The 19,814-nt window shown below is 49.3% G+C and overlaps 1 protein-coding gene across 1 annotated transcript in view; it reads right to left on the bottom strand.

Annotated features, from left to right (window-relative positions):
- Nucleotides 1–19,814, bottom strand: part of DHRSX (dehydrogenase/reductase X-linked) — a 188,572-nt gene that overhangs the window by 135,045 nt on the left and 33,713 nt on the right. Inside the window, exon 3 of the mRNA XM_060138412.1 lies at nt 14,769–14,837. Coding sequence (XP_059994395.1) covers nt 14,769–14,837 — 69 coding nt within the window. The remainder of the gene's footprint in view (nt 1–14,768; nt 14,838–19,814) is intronic.

Below are 19,814 nucleotides of genomic sequence, written 5' to 3'. Positions count from 1 at the left end.
GAATCCCCTGTCGACATGCTTTACAAGGGGAGCTTTCGAAAATTAATGTGAGTTTGGGCCTTTGGAAATTCCACTTTGAATCAGAAGCATTAAAGGTTAAAAGGGGGCTCCTGCCACCTGTCCGCTGAGGCACCAAGGTTACAGACAAACGGATGGGAAATGGGCGGCACCCCGAGTGCAGAAGCTCGCAGAGGAAATGCTGGGGGGTGAGAGGACGGGGCGCCCAACTCGGGGACCTCAGCCAGGCCCAGGACGTGCAAAGGGGCCGGCCTAGGGGTTGGGGTGAGTCACGGAGGAAACCTGTGTGGAGAAACCTGAATCTGAAACCTGAATCTTGTTACCTGCAGGGGCAGCCACAGAGCAGGTGCTGGCTCCCTCCCAAAGAGGTCCGTGGCCACGACCACAGGACAGGGGTGTCTCCACGGGGACTGGTCGTCCTCCCAGGGCCGCTGGGGGTGACACGTCTTGTGGAGAACACCGGAGTTCGAGTCCTAGGGGGTCATTCTCGGTTCTACTCAAAGAGGTCACCAGGATGAGCCCAGGGACCCCAGAGCCAAGAGGCTGGTGGTTACAAAAACACATCCAGGTCCAGAAACTTTCCATCATCCCCAACTGAGACTCTGTCCCCATTCAAAACTCACTCCCCGTCTCCTGCCCACACCCCCCAGCCCCTGACACCCACGGTCCTACTTTCTGTCTTTATGAATCTCACTCCTCTAGGGACCTCACAGAAGTGGCACCTTCGGAATTTGTCCTCTGCGTCTGCCTTATTTCACTGAGCATCACAAGCTCAAGATTCACCCACGTGGTAGCAGGTGTCACAGTTCACTTCCTTGGGGCTTCCCTGGTGGCGCAGTGGTTGGGAGTCCGCCTGCCGATGCAGGGGACACGGGTTCGAGCCCCGGTCCGGGAAGATCCCACATGCCGCGGAGCAGCTAAGCCCTCCCTGAGAAATGGATGACGATGATGCTTCTGCAAATCTCTAGTCGTGGGGAACGAGGCCAGTGTCGCGGTCGCAGGCCTCAGCTTGCCCTGAAAAAGCAGCGGCATCTTCCTGGGACTTTCCCTCCCACCTCCCGGCCAGGTCAGGTGGAAACCCTGTCTCCCCACCCAGCACCCGGCTTTGCCCAAAACATAAAAATGGTCAACAGGCTCTCAAGGGCAGCTCCCAGGCCACGTCCCCTCTCTGGAAGCACAAGGGGGGTCCAGAGTGTGAGAAACAGAGCCAACAGACCCCCTCCACCGTGTTTCCGCCGGGCCATCACTGCTGAAGCTACGGCCACGTCCAGGGCAGTCGATCCATCACGGAACAGACGCAGGCGTGGGCCGAACACACCTGGCGCTGGACCGCGGCCAGGAGCTGTCGGGACGCATGTTTCTGCCCTGGGCTCGGATGCACGTGGTGCCTCTGTCTTCAGGGCAGGAGCAGGTCCCCGCGGGACAGGCTTGCCGTGGCCTTTGGGGGTCCCTCACCGGCCGCCCGAACGCGGTTTCACAGACAGAACGTTTCCAGAAAGCAGCCAGGAGGTGGAGCTCTTTTTTTTTTTTTTTGTCTTTGGACCACACTTGTTATCTCTTCTCTCGTTACATAGCCTGCCCGAGGGATGCACGGCTAAAACCACACCATCATCTTCCGGGTAATTAACCTGTACAACAAGCCACATCCCCCCGTAGCGCATCCCCGTTACGGGGGACGGGGGGAATTGGGAAAGGGTCCCCCAACTGCCATATCCGCAGAGCTGAGGACGCGCTATCAGTCATCCGGCCGCTCCCGGCTGTTCCAAACCCCGGCCCTAGGTGGTCCCGCCGGTCGGCGGGCAGGGGTCGCCTCCGTGAGGCCCCCCGACGGAAGACGAGAGAGAGGAAACAGCCTCAGAGAGCAGAAGACGCCTCCAGGTGGGAACACAGGTGGGTGAAGCGGCTGAATACCCGGCGACTGGGTATGGGTTCAGGAGGACTCTGCCCTCCAGCCCAGGCGGGGATGTACCAAGTCTTGGCCGTCCAATCGGACCACCGCCAACCTCTTCCCTCTAAGCCTCACCCTCACCCTGACCTTCCTCTGGGGGCAACCTAACAGCTGCCGTTTTCAAACACTGAACACGCGGGGCTTCCCTGGTGGCGCACTGGTTGAGAATCTGCCTGCTAATGCAGGGGACACAGGTTCGAGCCCTGGTCCGGGAGGATCCCACATGCCGCGGGGCGACTAGGCCCGTGAGCCACAATTACTGAGCCTGCGCGTCTGGAGCCTGTGCTCCGCAACAAGAGAGGCCGCGATAGTGAGAGGCCCGCGCACCGCGATGAAGAGTGGCCCCCGCTCGCCGCAACTGGAGAAAGCCCTCGCGCAGACACGAAGACCCAACGCAGCCAAAATAAATAAATAAATTTAAAAATAAATAAATAACTACTGTTCTCTGTTTAAAAAAAAATAAAATAAAAATAAAAAACTGAAGACGCTGTACCCTGCAACTCCCTCTCCTCTCCTCTGGGTACACCCACCTACCGCCCAGCTCTGTATGCGGTCGGGCTTGCCCATGAGCATTTAAAATCCTGTATAGGGGGAATTTTGTCCTTTATAAAAATAGGTATTCGGTGCTAAAAAGAAAGGAGCTCTGAAGCCATGAAAAGACAGGGAGGAACCTTAAATGCATATGACTGAGTAAAAGAAGCCCATCTGAAAGGGCTACAGACTGTGATTCCAACTCTATGACTTCCTGGAAAAGGCAAAACTGTGGAGACAGTCAAAGGATCGGTGCTAAAAAAAAAACAAATTAAAATACATACAAAAATCAAAGGATCAGTGGTTGCCAGGGGTTGGAGGGATAAACAGGCAGAACATAGAGGGCTTTTAGGGCAGTGAAACTACCCTGTATGCTACTATAATGGTGGATACACGTCATTATACATTGGTCCAGACCCATAGAACGTATAACACCAAGCGTGACCCCTAATGTAAACTACGGACCTTAGTTAGTAATGTGCGCATACTGGTTCATCAGTTGTCACAGATGTGGTGTATTCCTGCAAGATGTTAATAACAGATGAAACTGTGGGGCAGGTATTGGGAATTCCCTGTATTTTGTCCTCAATTTTCTGTAAACTTTAAACTGTACTAAACACTAAAGTGTAGCAATTTAAAAAATAACAGTAACATATAGAGAGACAAAGGGGTTTAGACATACCTGCCAGGTGAGCAGATCCTGCATGGTGACCCCTCAAACCACCACTGGGTACAAAGAAAGAATGTGCCTTCCAGGACACAGGGCTTTTTACGACTTGTTTCCCTCAAGGAATCCTAACGTCTTCTCACGTTTAATTTTACAAGCAGGTGATCCATGGCATTCGCTCCAAATGGGGAGGGTCGTTGTATAGGGCGAGGTTCCCAGTGACAGGTCCACCCCTGGAAAACCTACGCTGGGAAGCCAGCTTCTACGGCGGGACATTTAGGAAACGCATGCCATCACGGGTTGCCCTGTGCTCCCTTCAGCAGGTCTCCGATGTGGATACGTGAAAAGGCGTCATCAATCAGGTACTCGAAACAGGAACACCCTGAGGACAAGTCAGGGCGGGCGTCTGATGGGCGGGCAGAAGCCCACGCCTGGGATGGTGATTACGCAAATGCCAAGGAAGGAGCGTACCAAGGCCTGAAAACTCCCCGAGCTGTGCCCTCCCTGTCCACGCCCAGGCTTATCTGCAGGCATGGGGAGGAGGAGTGATGCAAACATGAGGCTGGAAAAAGACAAGGGCTGAATCAACTCCAAAGTGTAACCGGCCAAGTCCTGGAAGGGGAATTCCAGGTAAGGAGGTCAGCTCAGGACACACGGAGCTGGGCGGCCTGATTACCCAGACAGAGAGATGTCTCCACCTGGAGCTCCAAGACCTTGCAATACCTGCATCCTGCATCCCTTGGCACACGGCATCCTTGCCAGTCCCCCGCAGGCCAAACGGCGTCACCCAGTGGCCAAAACATCACCCAGATGAATAGCTCTACGTGGAAACACACAGTGGAGGACAAGGGCAAGTGGTCCACTCGTGGTGGCCGTGATCAGTGCCACATTCCTGGAGAGCTGTTCGGCAACCTGCACTCAACGCCTTTGACTCCTCATACGACGTATCAGAAGGCATCGGGGGAAGAGTAAGTGTTTAAGATACAAAGACAAGGGCACCGAACACACGGGGTAACGAAACACAAGCCATCGATGAGAAATGAGGCAAACACCCTGGGATATCCTGACAACAGAAGCGTACGTAGCCGTAGAAATGAGGACTTCTCTTTATTACAAGGAAGACACCCAACTACGCAGAACCTGGAAGAGTTTCTTCATGGATATGTACCTATAACAGATAGATACACACAACCCGGGTGGCAGCCGGGGTTCTGCTTCCTCATGGGCTCATGCTCTGGGTTTGAAGGAGCCGTACCTTCCCATGGGCTGTGGAGGCCCTAGAGCCCTCCCCAGCCCTCGGTACTCTCAGGGGTCTTGGGGCACATGCGGTTCCCTCCGCCGCGTTCTTGTCGCTATGAAAATAACAGGAAGGGTTATAACCCCACCATGTTTCTCCTGCCTCCACTGTGTCCCGCTGACAGAGGCGTGACTACAATGTACAAGCCAGGGTCCCTGCGAGACCCTGGGCCAGCAACACCCACCCAACTCCCATCTGTTGAGATGCTTGAGCTGCTTTCTGTCTTTCTCCACCCGCCTCTCTCTTTCTGTTTCCCTGCCTTCTCCATCTCTCCCCATCTCCAAGGGCTGCTCTATTTCTGGGTTCCTTCTAGGACTCTGAGTTCAGATTCAAATTGTCCACTTATTAACGGCATGACGTTAAGAGGCTTCCCGAAACTCTTTGTGCCCTGGTTTCCTCACTTGTAAAAAGGGAATAGTGGTAATAACTCCTTCCTAGGAGAGGACCACGTGAATCCAGACACGTAAAGCATTTAAAACAATACCCGCTACAGAGCAAGTACCCAACACAATGCAGCTATGTACGCTAATGATCATCATTTCTAACAAAGGGCGGTTTGCTTATCTGTTTTGCTGAAGTTCTTTATTCTAACTTCAGTAGCTTATTAAAGAGGGGCTACACATTCTGGTTTGCCACAGACCATTCTCATTTATCTTTTTTGGGGGGCGGGGGGCGGTACCCTGAGGGTACTTCTCGAATTTCAACATGCAGGGATGCAGACCTCAGAGAGAAAGTGGTTGGGCTGAGGAGTCAAAGGTCAGAGTCTGGGGCCCCTAGGGCAGCTGGAATGGAGGCACACAATCCTAAATGAGAGGCCACAGGGGCGGGAGCTGAAAATTCCGAGTAGAAAATCCCGTCGAAACCTCAGCAGACTAGTGAACTGCAGAAACACGGCAAGACACCAAGGAGTTCAGGGGCAAACTGCAGCTGGAAGGTTGAAAGATGTGAGCGGAGAAATTTCAGCCACTGCCTGGTGCTGGGGAGACAGGATGACACTTGCATCTTGCGAAGTTGCAGGGGCTCAGTGAACAGCTCAGAGTCTCCCCTGAATCCTGAGATGGGCTACGTCTTAGAACAAAGGATTGAGATTGAGAGCTCCGTATCTTAAGATTGAGAGCTCCATCCAAGGCCCAAGGGCAGAACTGAAATAGACTCATCGTGACAAGACGTGAAGCCAAGGTAACCCACCAGTGATATCACTGTCCGCTACAAAGCTCAACATTCTTCAGAGGAAGATAACAGAACGCAAAATCTCTACAGTGGATCAATCACAATGTCCAGTACACAAAAAAAAGGACTAGACATGCAGAGAAATGGGAAAATGTCACCTGCTGTCAAGAAGGAGAAAAATCAATAGAAACAGACCCAGAGATGACGTAGCTGTTGGAATGAAGAGACAAGAACTTTCAGGTAACAATTATGAATTAAAGCATTTACAAGAAAAGATGGAGGTCAAGGGTGAAGAAAGGAAGAACGTCAGGAAAGACATGTAAACTAAAAATAACCAAATGGAAGTCCTAAAACTGAAAAATACAGTTAGTTTTGAGGACAACAATAGTCCAAGGATGGGATTACAAGTGGACTGCACACAAATGAAAAACAATTTGGTGAACGTGAGATAGTTCAATAGAAATCATTCAAGCTACAGCACGAAGGAAGAAAAGGAAGTTGGACAAAATGAACGGAGCTCAATGAAATGTCAGACGGTGTCACGTAACCTACCATATGCGTGATTGTGGACTGACAAGAAGGTGGAAAGAACATAGCAGGAAACGTATTTGAAAAATAGTTGCTAAAAGTTGTTCAAATTTTATCAAAACCTCCTACCCCACGGCTACGGGGAGCTTTTTAAACCCAAGTAGGATAAACACAGGGAACCACACACAGGCATATCATCAAAATTCTAAAAACAAGTTAAAAAAAAAAAAGAGGAAAGAAGGCACATTATATTCAGGAAATAATGATAATAATTATAGCTGATTACAGTTCCGCAATGGGAGAGGCCACAACAGTGAGAGGCCCGGTATCGCAAAAAAAAATAAAATAAAAAAATAAACACAAATAATTATAGCTGATTTCCTATCTGAAACAATGAAGGCCAGAAGGCCAGGTCACAACAACTTTAATATCCTGGGGGTAGGGCAGTGTTTTCAACCCAGAAATCTACGTGCGTGGAAAACAGCTCTCACGAACGAAGGCGGAATAATGCTACCTGCAAACACTTAGGACCATGTGAATCTCCCACCCTGCTCTGAGGAGACAGTGAAACTTTCCTCTTCAGGAAAAGGTTTTAAAACGAAACCTGCAATAAGTAAAAATAAATATTTATCTTCAAGGCATTACAGTACCTTACGGAGCCTCCAAGTATCTGTTAGAAAGTGGATCGAAGCGATTTCTAACATGATAACGTCACGGGCTCTGCACACCCCAAACCACGCATCACAGAGATGATAACACGGAGAGGACCACAGGTGTGTGCAGAGCTGGGCACGGGCTGTTCTCATCAGAATCTTGACAACAATTTCAGAGGCAACGTCCTTTTCACTGAAGGAGAAGCTCCTTCCGGGAAACATTAACCTCTGGGTCTCATTTAAGTGTTTCAAATATCATTACATAATCCTCCAAGTTTTATTTTTTTAAAAAACCTTTCTTACTATATGTTTATCTTCTATAACAACTAAGGACGACTTCATTTCCCCCAGGAGGAAAAATATCATGGCAGTAACCTTTCCAGAATAACTTTTAGAGACGGTCACGCAAGCAGGTTCTCTAATTACCAAGTTTAAAAGCACGGAGCGCCTTGAGGTGTGTTAGAAGGGAACGGTCAAAATAAATTTCCTCGGCGATGATTCCTCCCCACAAATGAAAAGAGGAGAAACACGGCACAGGATCACAGGACAATGCAGGAGGGAGTGAAAATATTGCATAAATTATTGGTGGGGGAAATGGAACTTTGGATGCACGATGAGAATGAAAATTCTTCCCTGTGGGTTTTTTCTTCTATTATTATTCCTGTAAGTGTGTATAGACGAGCTAAGGAAACTAGGCAGACAATCGCCTCCCTCATGGAAGTCACCTTGACGGTGCTTCCAAAGGTTAACATTAATCATTCCCGAGCCTGAGAAATGAAGAGCCCTTCACAGGAAGAACACGGTGTGAGCAGTAATAACATTAAATGTTCACAAAGGGCTGTGCTGCGCCTTCGTCCCTTCAGAAAAGACACGATGACCTTCTAAACTTCCTTTTTTTTTTCTTTGTTAATAGAATTGACTCGCCGAATGCCATTTTTTTTTTAATTGCAGTAGAGTTGATTTACAATGTTGTGTTGGTTTCACAGCAAAGCAATTCAGTTACACGTACACAGGCATCTATTCCTTTTCAAATTCTTTTCCCATGATAGGTTATTACGAGATATTCAGTAGAGTTCCCCGTGCTCTACAGTGGGTCCTTGTTGGTTATCTATTTTATATATAGTAGTGTGTATATGTTAATCCCAAACTCCTAATTTATCCCGCCCCCCTTTCCCCTTTGGTAACCATACGTTTGTTTTCTATGTCTGTGAGTCTGTTTCTGTTTTGTAAATAAGTTCATTTACATCATATCTCAGATTCCACGTGTAAGTGCTATCGTATGATATATGTCTGTCTCTGTCTGGCTTACTTCACTTTGTATGATCATCTCTAGGTCCCTCCAAGTTGCTGCCAATGGCATGATTTCTTCCTTTTTTATGGCTGAGTAGTATTCCACTGTATATATGTGCCACATCTTCTTTATCCATTCATCTGTTGATGGACAGTTAGGTTGTTTCCATGTCTTGGCTGTTGTATATCAATAGTGCGACAATGAACATCGGGGCGCATGTATCTTTTCAACTTATGGTTTTCTCCAGGCATTGTTAAACCTTCTAATTGCCCACAGGAAATCATCTGTCTGTATGAACACCTGTCTAGTGTCTGTCTACCCAGGCATACCTACTCACTGGCTACCTCAGGACACCAAGTTAAAGATGAAAGGGGGACAGTCCACAGAATTCCTGGCCAGCACTCTGCAAAACTGTCAAGGTCATCAAAAAAAAAAAAAAAAAAAAAAACCACGGAGAGTCTAAGAAACGATCAGAGCCAAGAGGAGCCTAGAGAGATGGGACAACTAGATCTTACCGTAGCATCCTGTATGGGATCCTGGATGGAAGAAAGGCATTAGGTAAAAACTAAGGAAATTCGGAAAAAACATAAGGTCTTTAGTCAGGGATGATAAGACCAATAAGGTGCTTTCACTGTGAGACACGAACTTAACACAAGATATTAAGGATGGAGAGAACTATAGACATAGGGTATGGGGGGACACGGGAACCTTCACAGCTCTTCTGTAATCTAGAACTGTTCCAAAATTAAAAGTCCATTTTTTCAAAATCCACTTATTAAGTCATTCACCATCACGTCACAACTGTCAGAGAGGCTGTCATCAAAAAGACCACAAATAACAAATGCTGGAGAGGGCGTGGAGAAGAGGGAGCCCTCCTGCACTGTGGCTGGGAATGTAAGTTGATACAGCCACTCTGGAGAACAGGATGGAGCTTCCTTAAAAGTAAAAAGAGAGCTACCATATGACCCAGCCATCCCACTCCTGGGCACATGCCCAGAGAAAACCATAATTCGAAAAGATACACGCACCCCAACGTTCATAACAGCACCGTTTACACCAGCCAAGACACGGAAGCCACCTAAGTGTCCACAGACAGACGAATGGAGAAAGAAGATGTGGTCCATATATACACAGTGGGATACTACTCAGCCATAAAAGAGAATGAAATCATGCCATTGGCAGCAACATGGATGGACTTGGAGGGCACGATGCTAAATGAAGTAACTCAGACAGAGACAAATAGTCTATGATCTCCCTTATATGTGGAATCTAAAAAATACAGCAAGCTAGTGAATATAACAAAAAAGAAGCAGACTCACAGATACAGAGGACAAACTAGTGGTTACCAGTGGGGAGAGGGAAGGGGGGAGGGGCAGGATAGGGGGAGGGGATTAAGAGGCACAAACTACTAGGTATAAAATAAATAAGCGACAAGGTTATGTTGTAGAACACAGGGAATATAGCCAATATTTTTCCATAACTATAAATGGAGTATAACCTTTACAGTTGTGAATCACTATACTGTACACGTGAAATATATAACATTGTACATCAACTGCACTTCAATTAAAGGAAATGAAAGTGGGAAAGAAAAGGATGCCTGTAGGAAACAGGAAACTGTCAATAAGGGCCATTTTTAGTTAAATCAAAAAGACAGGAGAAAACCATAATTTGAAAAGATACATGCACCCCAGTGTTCATAGCAGCACTATTTACAATAGGCAGGACATGGAAGCAACCTAAGCGTCCATCAATAGAAGAATGGATAAAGAAGATGTGGTACATATATGCAATGGAATATTACTCAGCCATAAAAAAGAACGAAATAATGTTATTTGCAGCAACATGGATGGGCCTGGAGATTGTCATACTAAGTGAAGTAAGTCAGACAGAGAAAGACAAATATTATATGATATCGCTTGTATGTGGAATCTAAAAAATGGTACAAATGAACTTATTTACAAAACAGAAATAGAGTCACAGACATAGGAAACAAACTTATGGTTACCATGGGAGAGACGGGGGAAGGGATAAATTAGGAGATTGGGATTGACATATACACACTACTCTATATAATACAGACAACCAACGAGGACCCACTGAACAGCCCAGGGAACTCTTCTCAGTATCTCGTAATACCCTATATGGGAAAAGAATCTGAAAAGGAATATATGTATAAACCTGAATCACGGTGCTGTATACCTGAAACTAACATGATATTGTAAATCAACTATGCTTCAATGAAAAATGATACAGGGACTTCCGTGGTGGTCCAGTGGTAAAGAATCCACCTTACAACGCAGGGGACGCGGGTTCGATCCCTGGTCAGGGGAACTAAGACCCCACATGCCGCGGGGCAACTAAGCCAGCACGCCGCAACTACTGAGCTTGCACGCCTCAACTAGAGAGCCCGCGTGCCACAAACTACAGAGCCCACACGCCACAACTAGAGAGAAGCCCGCGCGCCACAACGAAGAGCCTGCGTGCTGCAACTCAGACCCGACGCAGCCAAAAATAAATAAATAAGTAATCAATAAATCTTTTTAAAAAATGATACAAATGAACTTATTAACAAAACAGAGTCACAGACATGGAAAACAAACTTACGGTTACCAAAGGGGAAAGGTGGGGGGGGATAAATTAGGAGTCTGGGGTTAACACAGACACACTACTGTATACAAAATACATAACTAATAAGGACCTACTGTAGAGCACAGAGAACTCTGCTCGATATTCTGTCATAACCGAGAAAGGAGAACAATCTGAAAAGGAATCTATGTACATGTATAACTGAATCACCGTGCTGTACACCTGAAACTAACACGATATACTTTAATTTAAAAGATTTTTTAAAAGAATGACGTTAGGAAAGGTGTAAAATTGTCCAGGAAGACACTGCTGACCGTGGAAAAGTGTGGAACAGTGACACAAAGCAAGGGATGCCTTTCTCCTTTTAAAAACAAAGAACAGACACCACATTTCCTAGGATTTGGGACTAGGGAATTCCCTCGTGGGTTGCGTGTGTCACTGTGAAATGGGCAAAGCAAAGTTTACCTGCCTGGAGTCCTTTTAAAAGTATTTAAATTATCTGTTTCCATTTGGGTTCATTTGAACGTTGTTATGCCATTTTGCTGTTTCTTTTTGTGGTGTTCGGGTTTTTATTGGTATTTGGGGGTGGGTTTTTTTTTTTTTTTTTTTTTTTGGTAAATTAGCAAGACTATTTGCTCCAAATAAGAGAGCTTGCATCAGCACATAATTGCTCAAGAACAATAAAGGTTTTGGTACCATGGATACATGGTGATAAGGTATGAAAAGTCTCTTCCCTGGAAATCTCTAGGTTGAGAAATGATCGATTCCTGAGCCCATACTCACGAATATATCGTTCCGAAAGCCAAACTAGTTATACACTGATAGGCAGGTATCCTCCCATCCCAGCCCCAAACGTGACCTCAACTGACTGTGATGTCAAAGGCAGATGGTACAGCACAGAAAGCATTCAACGAAGAACTAAGAAAAAAGGGTCAGTACAGAGATGAGGGGGGAGGTAGGCTACAGAGAAATTCGGCATTTAGAAATAATTGTGTTAGGGAACTCTACTCAATGCTCTGTAGTGACCTATACAGGAAAAGAACCTGAAAAAGAATAGATACATGTATTATGTATAACGGAGTCACTTTGCTGTACAGAAGAAGCTAACACAACACTGTAAAGCAACTATACCACAATAAAAATTTCAAAAAGAAATAACTGTGTTCTCGACAGTCATCTGCTAGTCTCAGGCTATCTGCTGATTTGCTCCAAAAAAAAAGAGAGAAGAATGCAGAGAATCACGGAAGAGCCATAAGCGAGGAACAGGTGGGGCTCCCCCTGGCCAAGTGGGAAGCCGGGGGATGTGGGGACAAGACCCTCAGAGGCTGCAGCAGGGCCGCTAGTCTGGACAGAAGCACCTCTGCAGGGCTGTGGGTTCCACTCCTGAGAGCATCCCGACACAGACCGGGTCCGGCCGAGTCTGCAGGGAGCTAAGACAAGAGGAAGGGTGAGGGCCAACCGACGGTCACCGATGCACAGGGAGACCCAGTGTCCCCACCGGCGCTGCCCTTGCACAGCGGGTGCCCGGCACAGGGAGTGCCCCTCTTCCCCCGGGACTGGCTGGACCTTGGCTTGGGGGAATCCCGAGGCTGGATGCGAATTCAGCAACGACAGTTCGAGGACCACCACCAAACCATCCTCCTCTGGCCAGGTCTCAGCATCTCCCACCTGTCCCATGGACCCCTCCAGGCGTGCACGGGCTGCGGTGTCCACGGACCGACTTCCAAGTGCCAGGCTTCTGGTGTAAAATACAGACAGCGCTGCTTTCACGTCTGGTTCAACGCACAAGAGGAATTTTAAAAGGTGCGTGTGCGTGTGTCATCAAGGGTTCACTCCCTCACTGGACCAGCCCCCGTGGGAGTGGCCACGCTCACCCTGGCTCAGACCATATCCCTGCTGCAGACCTCAGGGGTCACTCAGCTTGTGTCCAGACACCTCCCTGGCCCCCATGTCCCCTCCCAGGCCAGGGGGAACCTGAGCTTCCCTGAGCCCTGCCAGCTTCTGGGCAAGGGCAGCTCCAAGCAACACAAGGACCAGCGCAGGGCTGCTACCCACCAAGGACGCCCAGCCTCGCCCTTTCCATAAACACGGATGCCCGGGGCGGGGGGCGGGGGGGGGCTGCCAGCAAGTGGGGTGCAGGCAGGCTGGGGTTTGGGGCTTGTGCAGACCCCTGGGCTCTCTCTGCTGTCAGTGTGCACCTGCCTGACTGTCCGCCCCGACGGCTACGTCTCCCAGATGCAAACTTCATGGATCTACCTGGTGTCACTTGCTAGAAATGAAGACACAGGAGCAGACACAGCCGAGGCTCTGTCACCAGCCTTGACCAGAGGGACGCTGACATCACCGTCCTGGGTGATTAGGAATCACCGCCCTGCCCAGCGCAGGCCCTGGGGGCCTCGCCTCCAGCACAGAGCTGCTGCGGAGGCGTTTCCCCTTTAATCCGTGAGCTTTCTGCACAAACCGTGAGTCGCAGCGTACAGAGCTGATGCCACCAGGAAACTGTCTAAAGATGTTCTAGAACGTTCTTTCCTCCCATCAATCAGGGCTACGGATTACAGCTCTGTCAGAACACATGAAGCTCTTAAACGTTTTACGGAAGCTCACGTAGCCCCAGATGAACCTCGGCACCTTGACTGGTTAGGGCTGTAACACGAGCGAGTTTGGGTGAATTATTTTTTCATCCTTTCCAGCGGTTTTTCAGGTCATGAAAAGAAGCCCACGCTTTGGCGGTTCCCACGAGGCTCCTCTTTTGGTCTGGAAATTATGGTTTCGTGCGGTCACGACAGCAGCGATTCTTAAACTTGAGGGGGGCAGGGGGATTCCCGGGGAGGGCGTGGGAAAATGCAGGTTCCCGGCCCCGCCTGCAGAAGTTCCCGTGCTCAGGGCTGAAAATCAGCACTTCTGACCACCTGCCCCTGGTGACGCTACTGCTAGAGGCCCGGGAAATACACGCTGGGTGGAGACCAAGGCGTTGGAGAGAGAGGCCCCCTGAGCCACTGCAAACTAGGGACGGGGTAGGAAACTACCCCACGTGACACAATCAGCTGTCACAACAGTGGACCATTCTGCCCCGGGGCAGGCGAGGGAGAGAAGCAGCGCCTCTGTCTGCAGGAGCTGCCTGGTGTTGCAGGAGAGCTGCGGAAGCCCCTCTGTGTTCTGACTCGAGATCAAAGACATCCTAGTAGATACCTAATGAGAACCCGCCATACAGCACAGGGAACTCCACGGTACAGTAGAAACTAACAACACTGTAAAACAACTCTACCCCCTTTAAAAAAAAAAAGGGGGAGGAAAGGAAAAGGATGAAAGACATCCTGCCACGAGGGCAGGGGAGACATTGGGAATGTCAGCACGCCCCAGCCTTGGGCAGAGGGCCGGACGGTCAACCTGGAACACCCACAAGTGGGAGTCTTGACACAAAGGGACAGATACGGCCTTACCCGTCCGTCCGGGGTTTTCACGTGTCTCTCGGGAATCGCCATCTGCCCACAGATGGGAATTCTCAGCTTCTGGGTGACGCTTGAAACACCCTGGCTCTGACGGCCAAGAACGTGACCTGCATGTGCTTTTTTTAAACATAAGGCACCAGGCTTGGGCTCAGAAAGCACCGGAGAGCGTTGGTATCAGGAAAGATGTGAGGGCCGTGTGTGTATCCCCCGGGTTCAATAGGTAGAGGAGGCCCCGGGGAGGCACGACGGGGCAGCGCCGATCCCCGTGAGACCCGGCAGGTGCACCTTCCCTTCAAGAACCCGAGAAAAGTAGGTGTACCTGCCGGAGGGTGCCTCCAACGGTTCCTGAGTGAACACGGGCCTCAGAGGGCCTCGAGATCGACAGGGAATGAAAACGGGCCCCAGTTTCACAAGGAACGCCCTCCCCAGCAGGTGCCGCGGTGGCAGCATGCTTGCTCCCACCTTCCACGCCCCAAGGAGGACAAAAGCCCCCCCAGAGAAAAGCCCAAGAATCAGAGACACCGCTGCCCAGAGCCACGTCCACCATCCGGGTCCCTGAGCCCACGCCAGGGTCTGCAGCCCCCAGACCAAGCAGTAGAGCCATCTGTCCACCGGGCAGTAGAGTACCTTTGTCATTGAGGGTTTCCTCTCTTATCTTTCTCACAGCTTCTTCCGCTTTGCCTTCGTTATTTCCGCCTACAAGGAAAAGAAAAGATACAATTCAGGGTAAGGAAGCTACCCCATGTGAAACCATGTTTTCTTGAGACAGTAAACACAGCCCTACAACACGCTAAGTGTCTCCTTCCGTCCTGGCATTGAATTTGGCCATCGGAGCAACTGTAGCGGATTCAGCGTATCCACTGAAGATGCATTTTCTTTAGGTGGATTGGTCAAAAGGATGCCTTTCTGGGACATCTTACTTTTCAGTAATTCCAGGGACACGAAGCACCTAGTGGCATCGGGACCACGGGGACACCAAGAGCATGTGAGCGTGAAACTGTCAGCAGAAATGTCAGACTAGACCTAGATCTTTCGAGAGACTTTTGGTCCAGGCGACCGCTCTGTTCGCAGTGGCTTGAGCTATAAAAACCATCACGGGGGACTTCCCGGGAGGTCCCGTGGTTAGGACTCTGCGCTTTCACTGCCGAGGGTCTGGGTTCCATCCCTGGTCGGGGAACTGAGATCCCGCAAGCCGCGTGGCACGGCCAAAAAAAAAAATTAATTAAAAAAAAAAAAACCATCGCGGGACATTCCCACCATGAGCTCGAGATGTCTCCTCCCGTGACTCCGTAAAATCAGCGGGTGCGATGCTGGGAATGTTCGCTTACAAGGGTGGCGATGGGTCTTTTGTGAAGGATGAGGGTGTCCCAGTTGAAATTTGGGGCCAAAGAAAGTGAATGAGGTTTCTTTAATGCCTGAGGAGGTGAAACTGTGTTGACCGTGAGGGTAGAGCCTGGAGGGCAGGGGGGCTGTTCTTCCCTACGTCTGCGCGCAGACAGCCCTCACTTTAAGGGGGTCCTGACGCAGCTGCTGCTCGGGGTGGGGAGAGGCCAGGCCAGCCTGCTTCCCGGCAGCATCCCTGACTAAGGAGCCGGCCTCGAGCAGCGCCTCTCACCTTGTGTAGAAGCCACACCTGGGACTCCCCGGGCGCTGCGTCACAGGAGACCTCCAACAGGGAGGCCAGAGCTGGTACCTGTGAACACGGGGCTGGGCGTGGAGCCCTGACGCCCAGAGAACCAACAGGGGGCAAGGGGACACCGCTGAGGGGCCTGGGAGGGGCAGGTCCCGCCCACATCACCCTCCCACCTGCAGCCACAGCCCCTCCTGGGAAGATGCTGGTTCTCTCGGTCAAAGCCTGTTGAGGTCTCCGTGCAAGTACACGCCCAAGCAATCCTTTTATCATGCATTTCTGCACGCTGTTTACGTACCCGTGGTCTCACTTACACACTCTTAAGAGTATTCCCTACTATTTTCCTCTGTGTTACATGCTCTGTGTCACTGACAAGTGTCCCCAGATGAACCTAGGCAATGCCCTTTCCAAAACAAAACAACAAAAAAGATGTTTACAGCAACGGGTGTATTTGTAACAAACGTATAAGAGAGGAGAGGTGGTGAACCCAGGGGGAATGAGAAATGCCCCCTGCTGAAGATAAACGTGGCAAAGGACATCTCTGGGGGTGAACGAAAAGGAATATAGAAGCTGTCACGGCCTCGGAGAAGTTCAGAGCTGCAGACATCAAGAAGATGCAGCCGCAGAAGTCATTTGCACCTCCAGCTCCTCAAAGAAATAAACATTATGCGGTTATGACGTGGTTTTGCTGGGAGAGCCTTCCTGCACTGCGGGAGTGCAGGGGCAGGGTGGCAAAGAAGCATGTCTTCCATCCCTAAATGTGCCGGGCATCAAAGACCAAAAACAAAACCAAGAATCCATGGGGTAAGTGAGGGCTGCAGACACGTATGAGCTTGTTTCTGAAACTTGTGCAATTTTTAAACATTAAAACACCATCTGCTGCTGGGCTACCCTCCAGCCTGAGACCATCTTGACATCAAGGGCTGGCGTAGCAGAAGCTCAAATGAAGTCAGAAAGACATAAGTGTCCAGAGGAAGAAAGAAAGCTGAGGGTGGGCTGGGGAGAAGCGATGGAACTGCAGGACACACTGGCCACGGCCAGCAGCGTCCCCCGGCGGGCAGCTCACTGCGTGCTCGGGCCATCAGGATATGACATCGGCTCTAGGCGGAATCTAAACAGAACTGACACACATGAACTTATTTACAAAACAGAATCAGACTCACAGACTTAGAGAACGAACTTGTGGTTACCAGGGGGGAGGGATAAATTTGGAGTTTGGGATGGACTTATACACGCTGCTAGATATAAAACAGATAACCAACAAGGACCTACTGTAGAGCACGGCGAACTCTACTCAGTACTCTGTAATGACCTCTATGGGAAAAGAATCTGAAAAACAGTGGATATATGTACACGTATAACTGATTCACTCTGCCGTACACCTGAAACTGACACAACACTGTAAATCAACTATGCTCCGACAGAAGACAGAAATTTAAAAACTTAAAAAGAAATCAAAGAAAAAAATATTCAGGCAGTCAGGGCTGGATTGTGTGGGAGGGATGGAGAGGCACTTTGGGGGCAAAGGTCATCTTCAGCAGCTGCCTCTTACGGGCTGGATATGGGATGCTCGACCCTACACAGCTGCCAGTGCTGCCCATATATCTCCGGAGTGCTGGCTGCGTACCCGGAAACACTCCGCCACGACAGCAGCAGGGCTCAGACGCGGTGGGTCCGCCTTCCGCTCAGCCTTCGTGCAGCAGGGGTTAGGTTTTATACGCGCTGCAGTGCAAGGCTTCAGGGGCACCAAGTCGAGTGGGAAGGACAACCTCTCACATCCAGGTCCGCTCCCTGAAGACAGCACCCTAGCCACCAGATTGTAAAGATCTGCGAGAAGCAACACAACTGCCACCTGTTTAAAAAAAAAAAAAAGATACTGGACCCAAATTAGGGCCAGCACACTACGGACCTGGGGCCAGATGTGGCCCATCGCTTAGACAGCCATGTACTTTAAGTATTGGCCGTGCTGATTTCCTGCTGTAAGGGCAGAGCTGATCAGCATGAGAGAACTATGATAATATTTACCATCCAGCCTATAGCAGAAAAAAACGTACCAACCCCCGGTCTAGACCTTAGATGACCGCTTATTAAGAATTATGAATAAAGAGGGATCCTCCACCACAACAGTATTTTGAAACAGTAGGAACTAAGGTACTGTGAACAGATGGGAACCTGAATAATTCATGCATTCTTAGCAACACTAATGGGCTGGACTCGGACCCAGACTATCACTTCAATTCTTCAGCAAGTAATTGATTATTCTGTAAATATTCATGGCCTCGGGACTGAGAGTGTGGAATTGATGAAACCCATCTCTTAGTCTGTGTTTAATAGAAAAATGCATTCTGCCCAATGATAATGTTTCATTAAGTGACCCTGTCTCCAGCTGTCACGTAAGAAGAAAAACGGTCCCTCTCAGGATATGTTCAACTATCCCCTCAAAGACACACAGAGGCGGTAAGACTCCCTGTGTGACCGGATTGACAGGGAGGGTCAGAACTGTGTCCCTCGGGGAGAGTTCAATCAGGGACATCAGAACGTTAGTGGGAAAGGAGACACGAGTGGGTGAGGACGTGCTGTCTACTCTCTGTTTAACTCAAGAAGAGTAGAAATTTGGTGCTGACGGATAGCATACCTGATGCTCAAGAAACATCCCCTAAAGGAGGTGACACCAGTCAGGGCTCCAGTCCTCAAACGCTCGGGTACCCAGGCTTGCTCACATATGCTCGGTGCCCGTGTCTGCAGTGCATACTCATCACCCAGCTAGACCTCATCCTGACCTTCCCTCTAGATCTCCTCGGGACCTAACCCTCTAGACTTCCTCAGGAGCTAAAACCACCACACTGAGGCAAAAAGCACAGAAACGGGGCTCTTTTTACTTCTCTGTCTTCCAACATCACCTGGTTTCACTAGGAATGAAGGAGATGAAGGCGCCTGCAGTGGGGGGATCACAGGGGCAGAGACACCCAGCACTGGATGCCGGCCTCCCGTCTTTGCTCAGACTAGAAAGCTCCTCCTGGATTGCTCCGCCAGCATCTTCCCACCACTAGCCCAGGCCCAGCCGGTCCTCAGAGGGGATGCATGGCTCTTCCTTTACAAGAGCTGACATCACTTTGACCGAGTCTTCCAAATATCGGCAGAAATCCAAGACATGGAAGGCTTGTCATATCTCTAATGAGACAACAGAGGCTGCCCCTCCAAGGAAAGTCAACAAGTCAGGGGGCTAGAGCCCATCACCATCTCACAGTCGCCCTGCAGTCTTGAGATCTGCTTCTACCCTCTGCTCCCACATCCTACCGCCTTGATATTCTCAGGCCCCAGAGAGACATAAAGAGTTCACAGAGGTGCTCAAGTTGGTAAAGGAGCTCCAGATATACATTCTCAGATGCATCCCCTCTCCCACAAGACCTCCTGGCCTGCAAGCAACCCATCTTCATCTAAGGGGCGTGACGGATAGTGATCAAATAAAGTTGGTAATTTCAAGTTCAGAAACTTTTAATATGTCCACATCTATCAAGAGAATAGGACCTACCCGGGGGGAAAGGCAGGGAGCTGGGATGAACTGGGAGATTGGGATGGACATATACACACTATTGATACTATGTATAAAATAGATCACTAATGAGAACCTACTGTATAGTACAGGGAACTCTACTCAGTGCTCTGTGGTGACCTAAATGAGAAGGAAATCCAAAAAAAGGGGATAGGTGCATATGCACAGCTGATTCACTTTGCTGTACGGCAGAAACTAACACAACAGTGGAAAGCAACTATATTCCAATAAGTAAAAAAAAAGACTTATTGAAAGAGGGGGGGAAAAAAAGAAAAAGAAAACACACACACGCAAAAGAAAACAGAGAATGGGACTTAGCCATATTCCTGATGAAAAGAACCCCTCCATGGAGACAAAGAACAGTGAAGTAGACCAAGAAGGGACCTACTGCTCCCAGAGCAAGACAAATGTGGGCCATTCCACAGACCCCATCATACATGACAGATAGATGGTTATGGGAAAAAGGGAATCACCATAAGAAACTGCAGTC

This window comes from Lagenorhynchus albirostris, chromosome X, assembly GCF_949774975.1.
Source record: "Lagenorhynchus albirostris chromosome X, mLagAlb1.1, whole genome shotgun sequence".
Classification (NCBI taxonomy): Eukaryota; Metazoa; Chordata; class Mammalia; order Artiodactyla; family Delphinidae; genus Lagenorhynchus; species Lagenorhynchus albirostris.
This window is presented reverse-complemented; position numbering and strand designations above follow the sequence as displayed.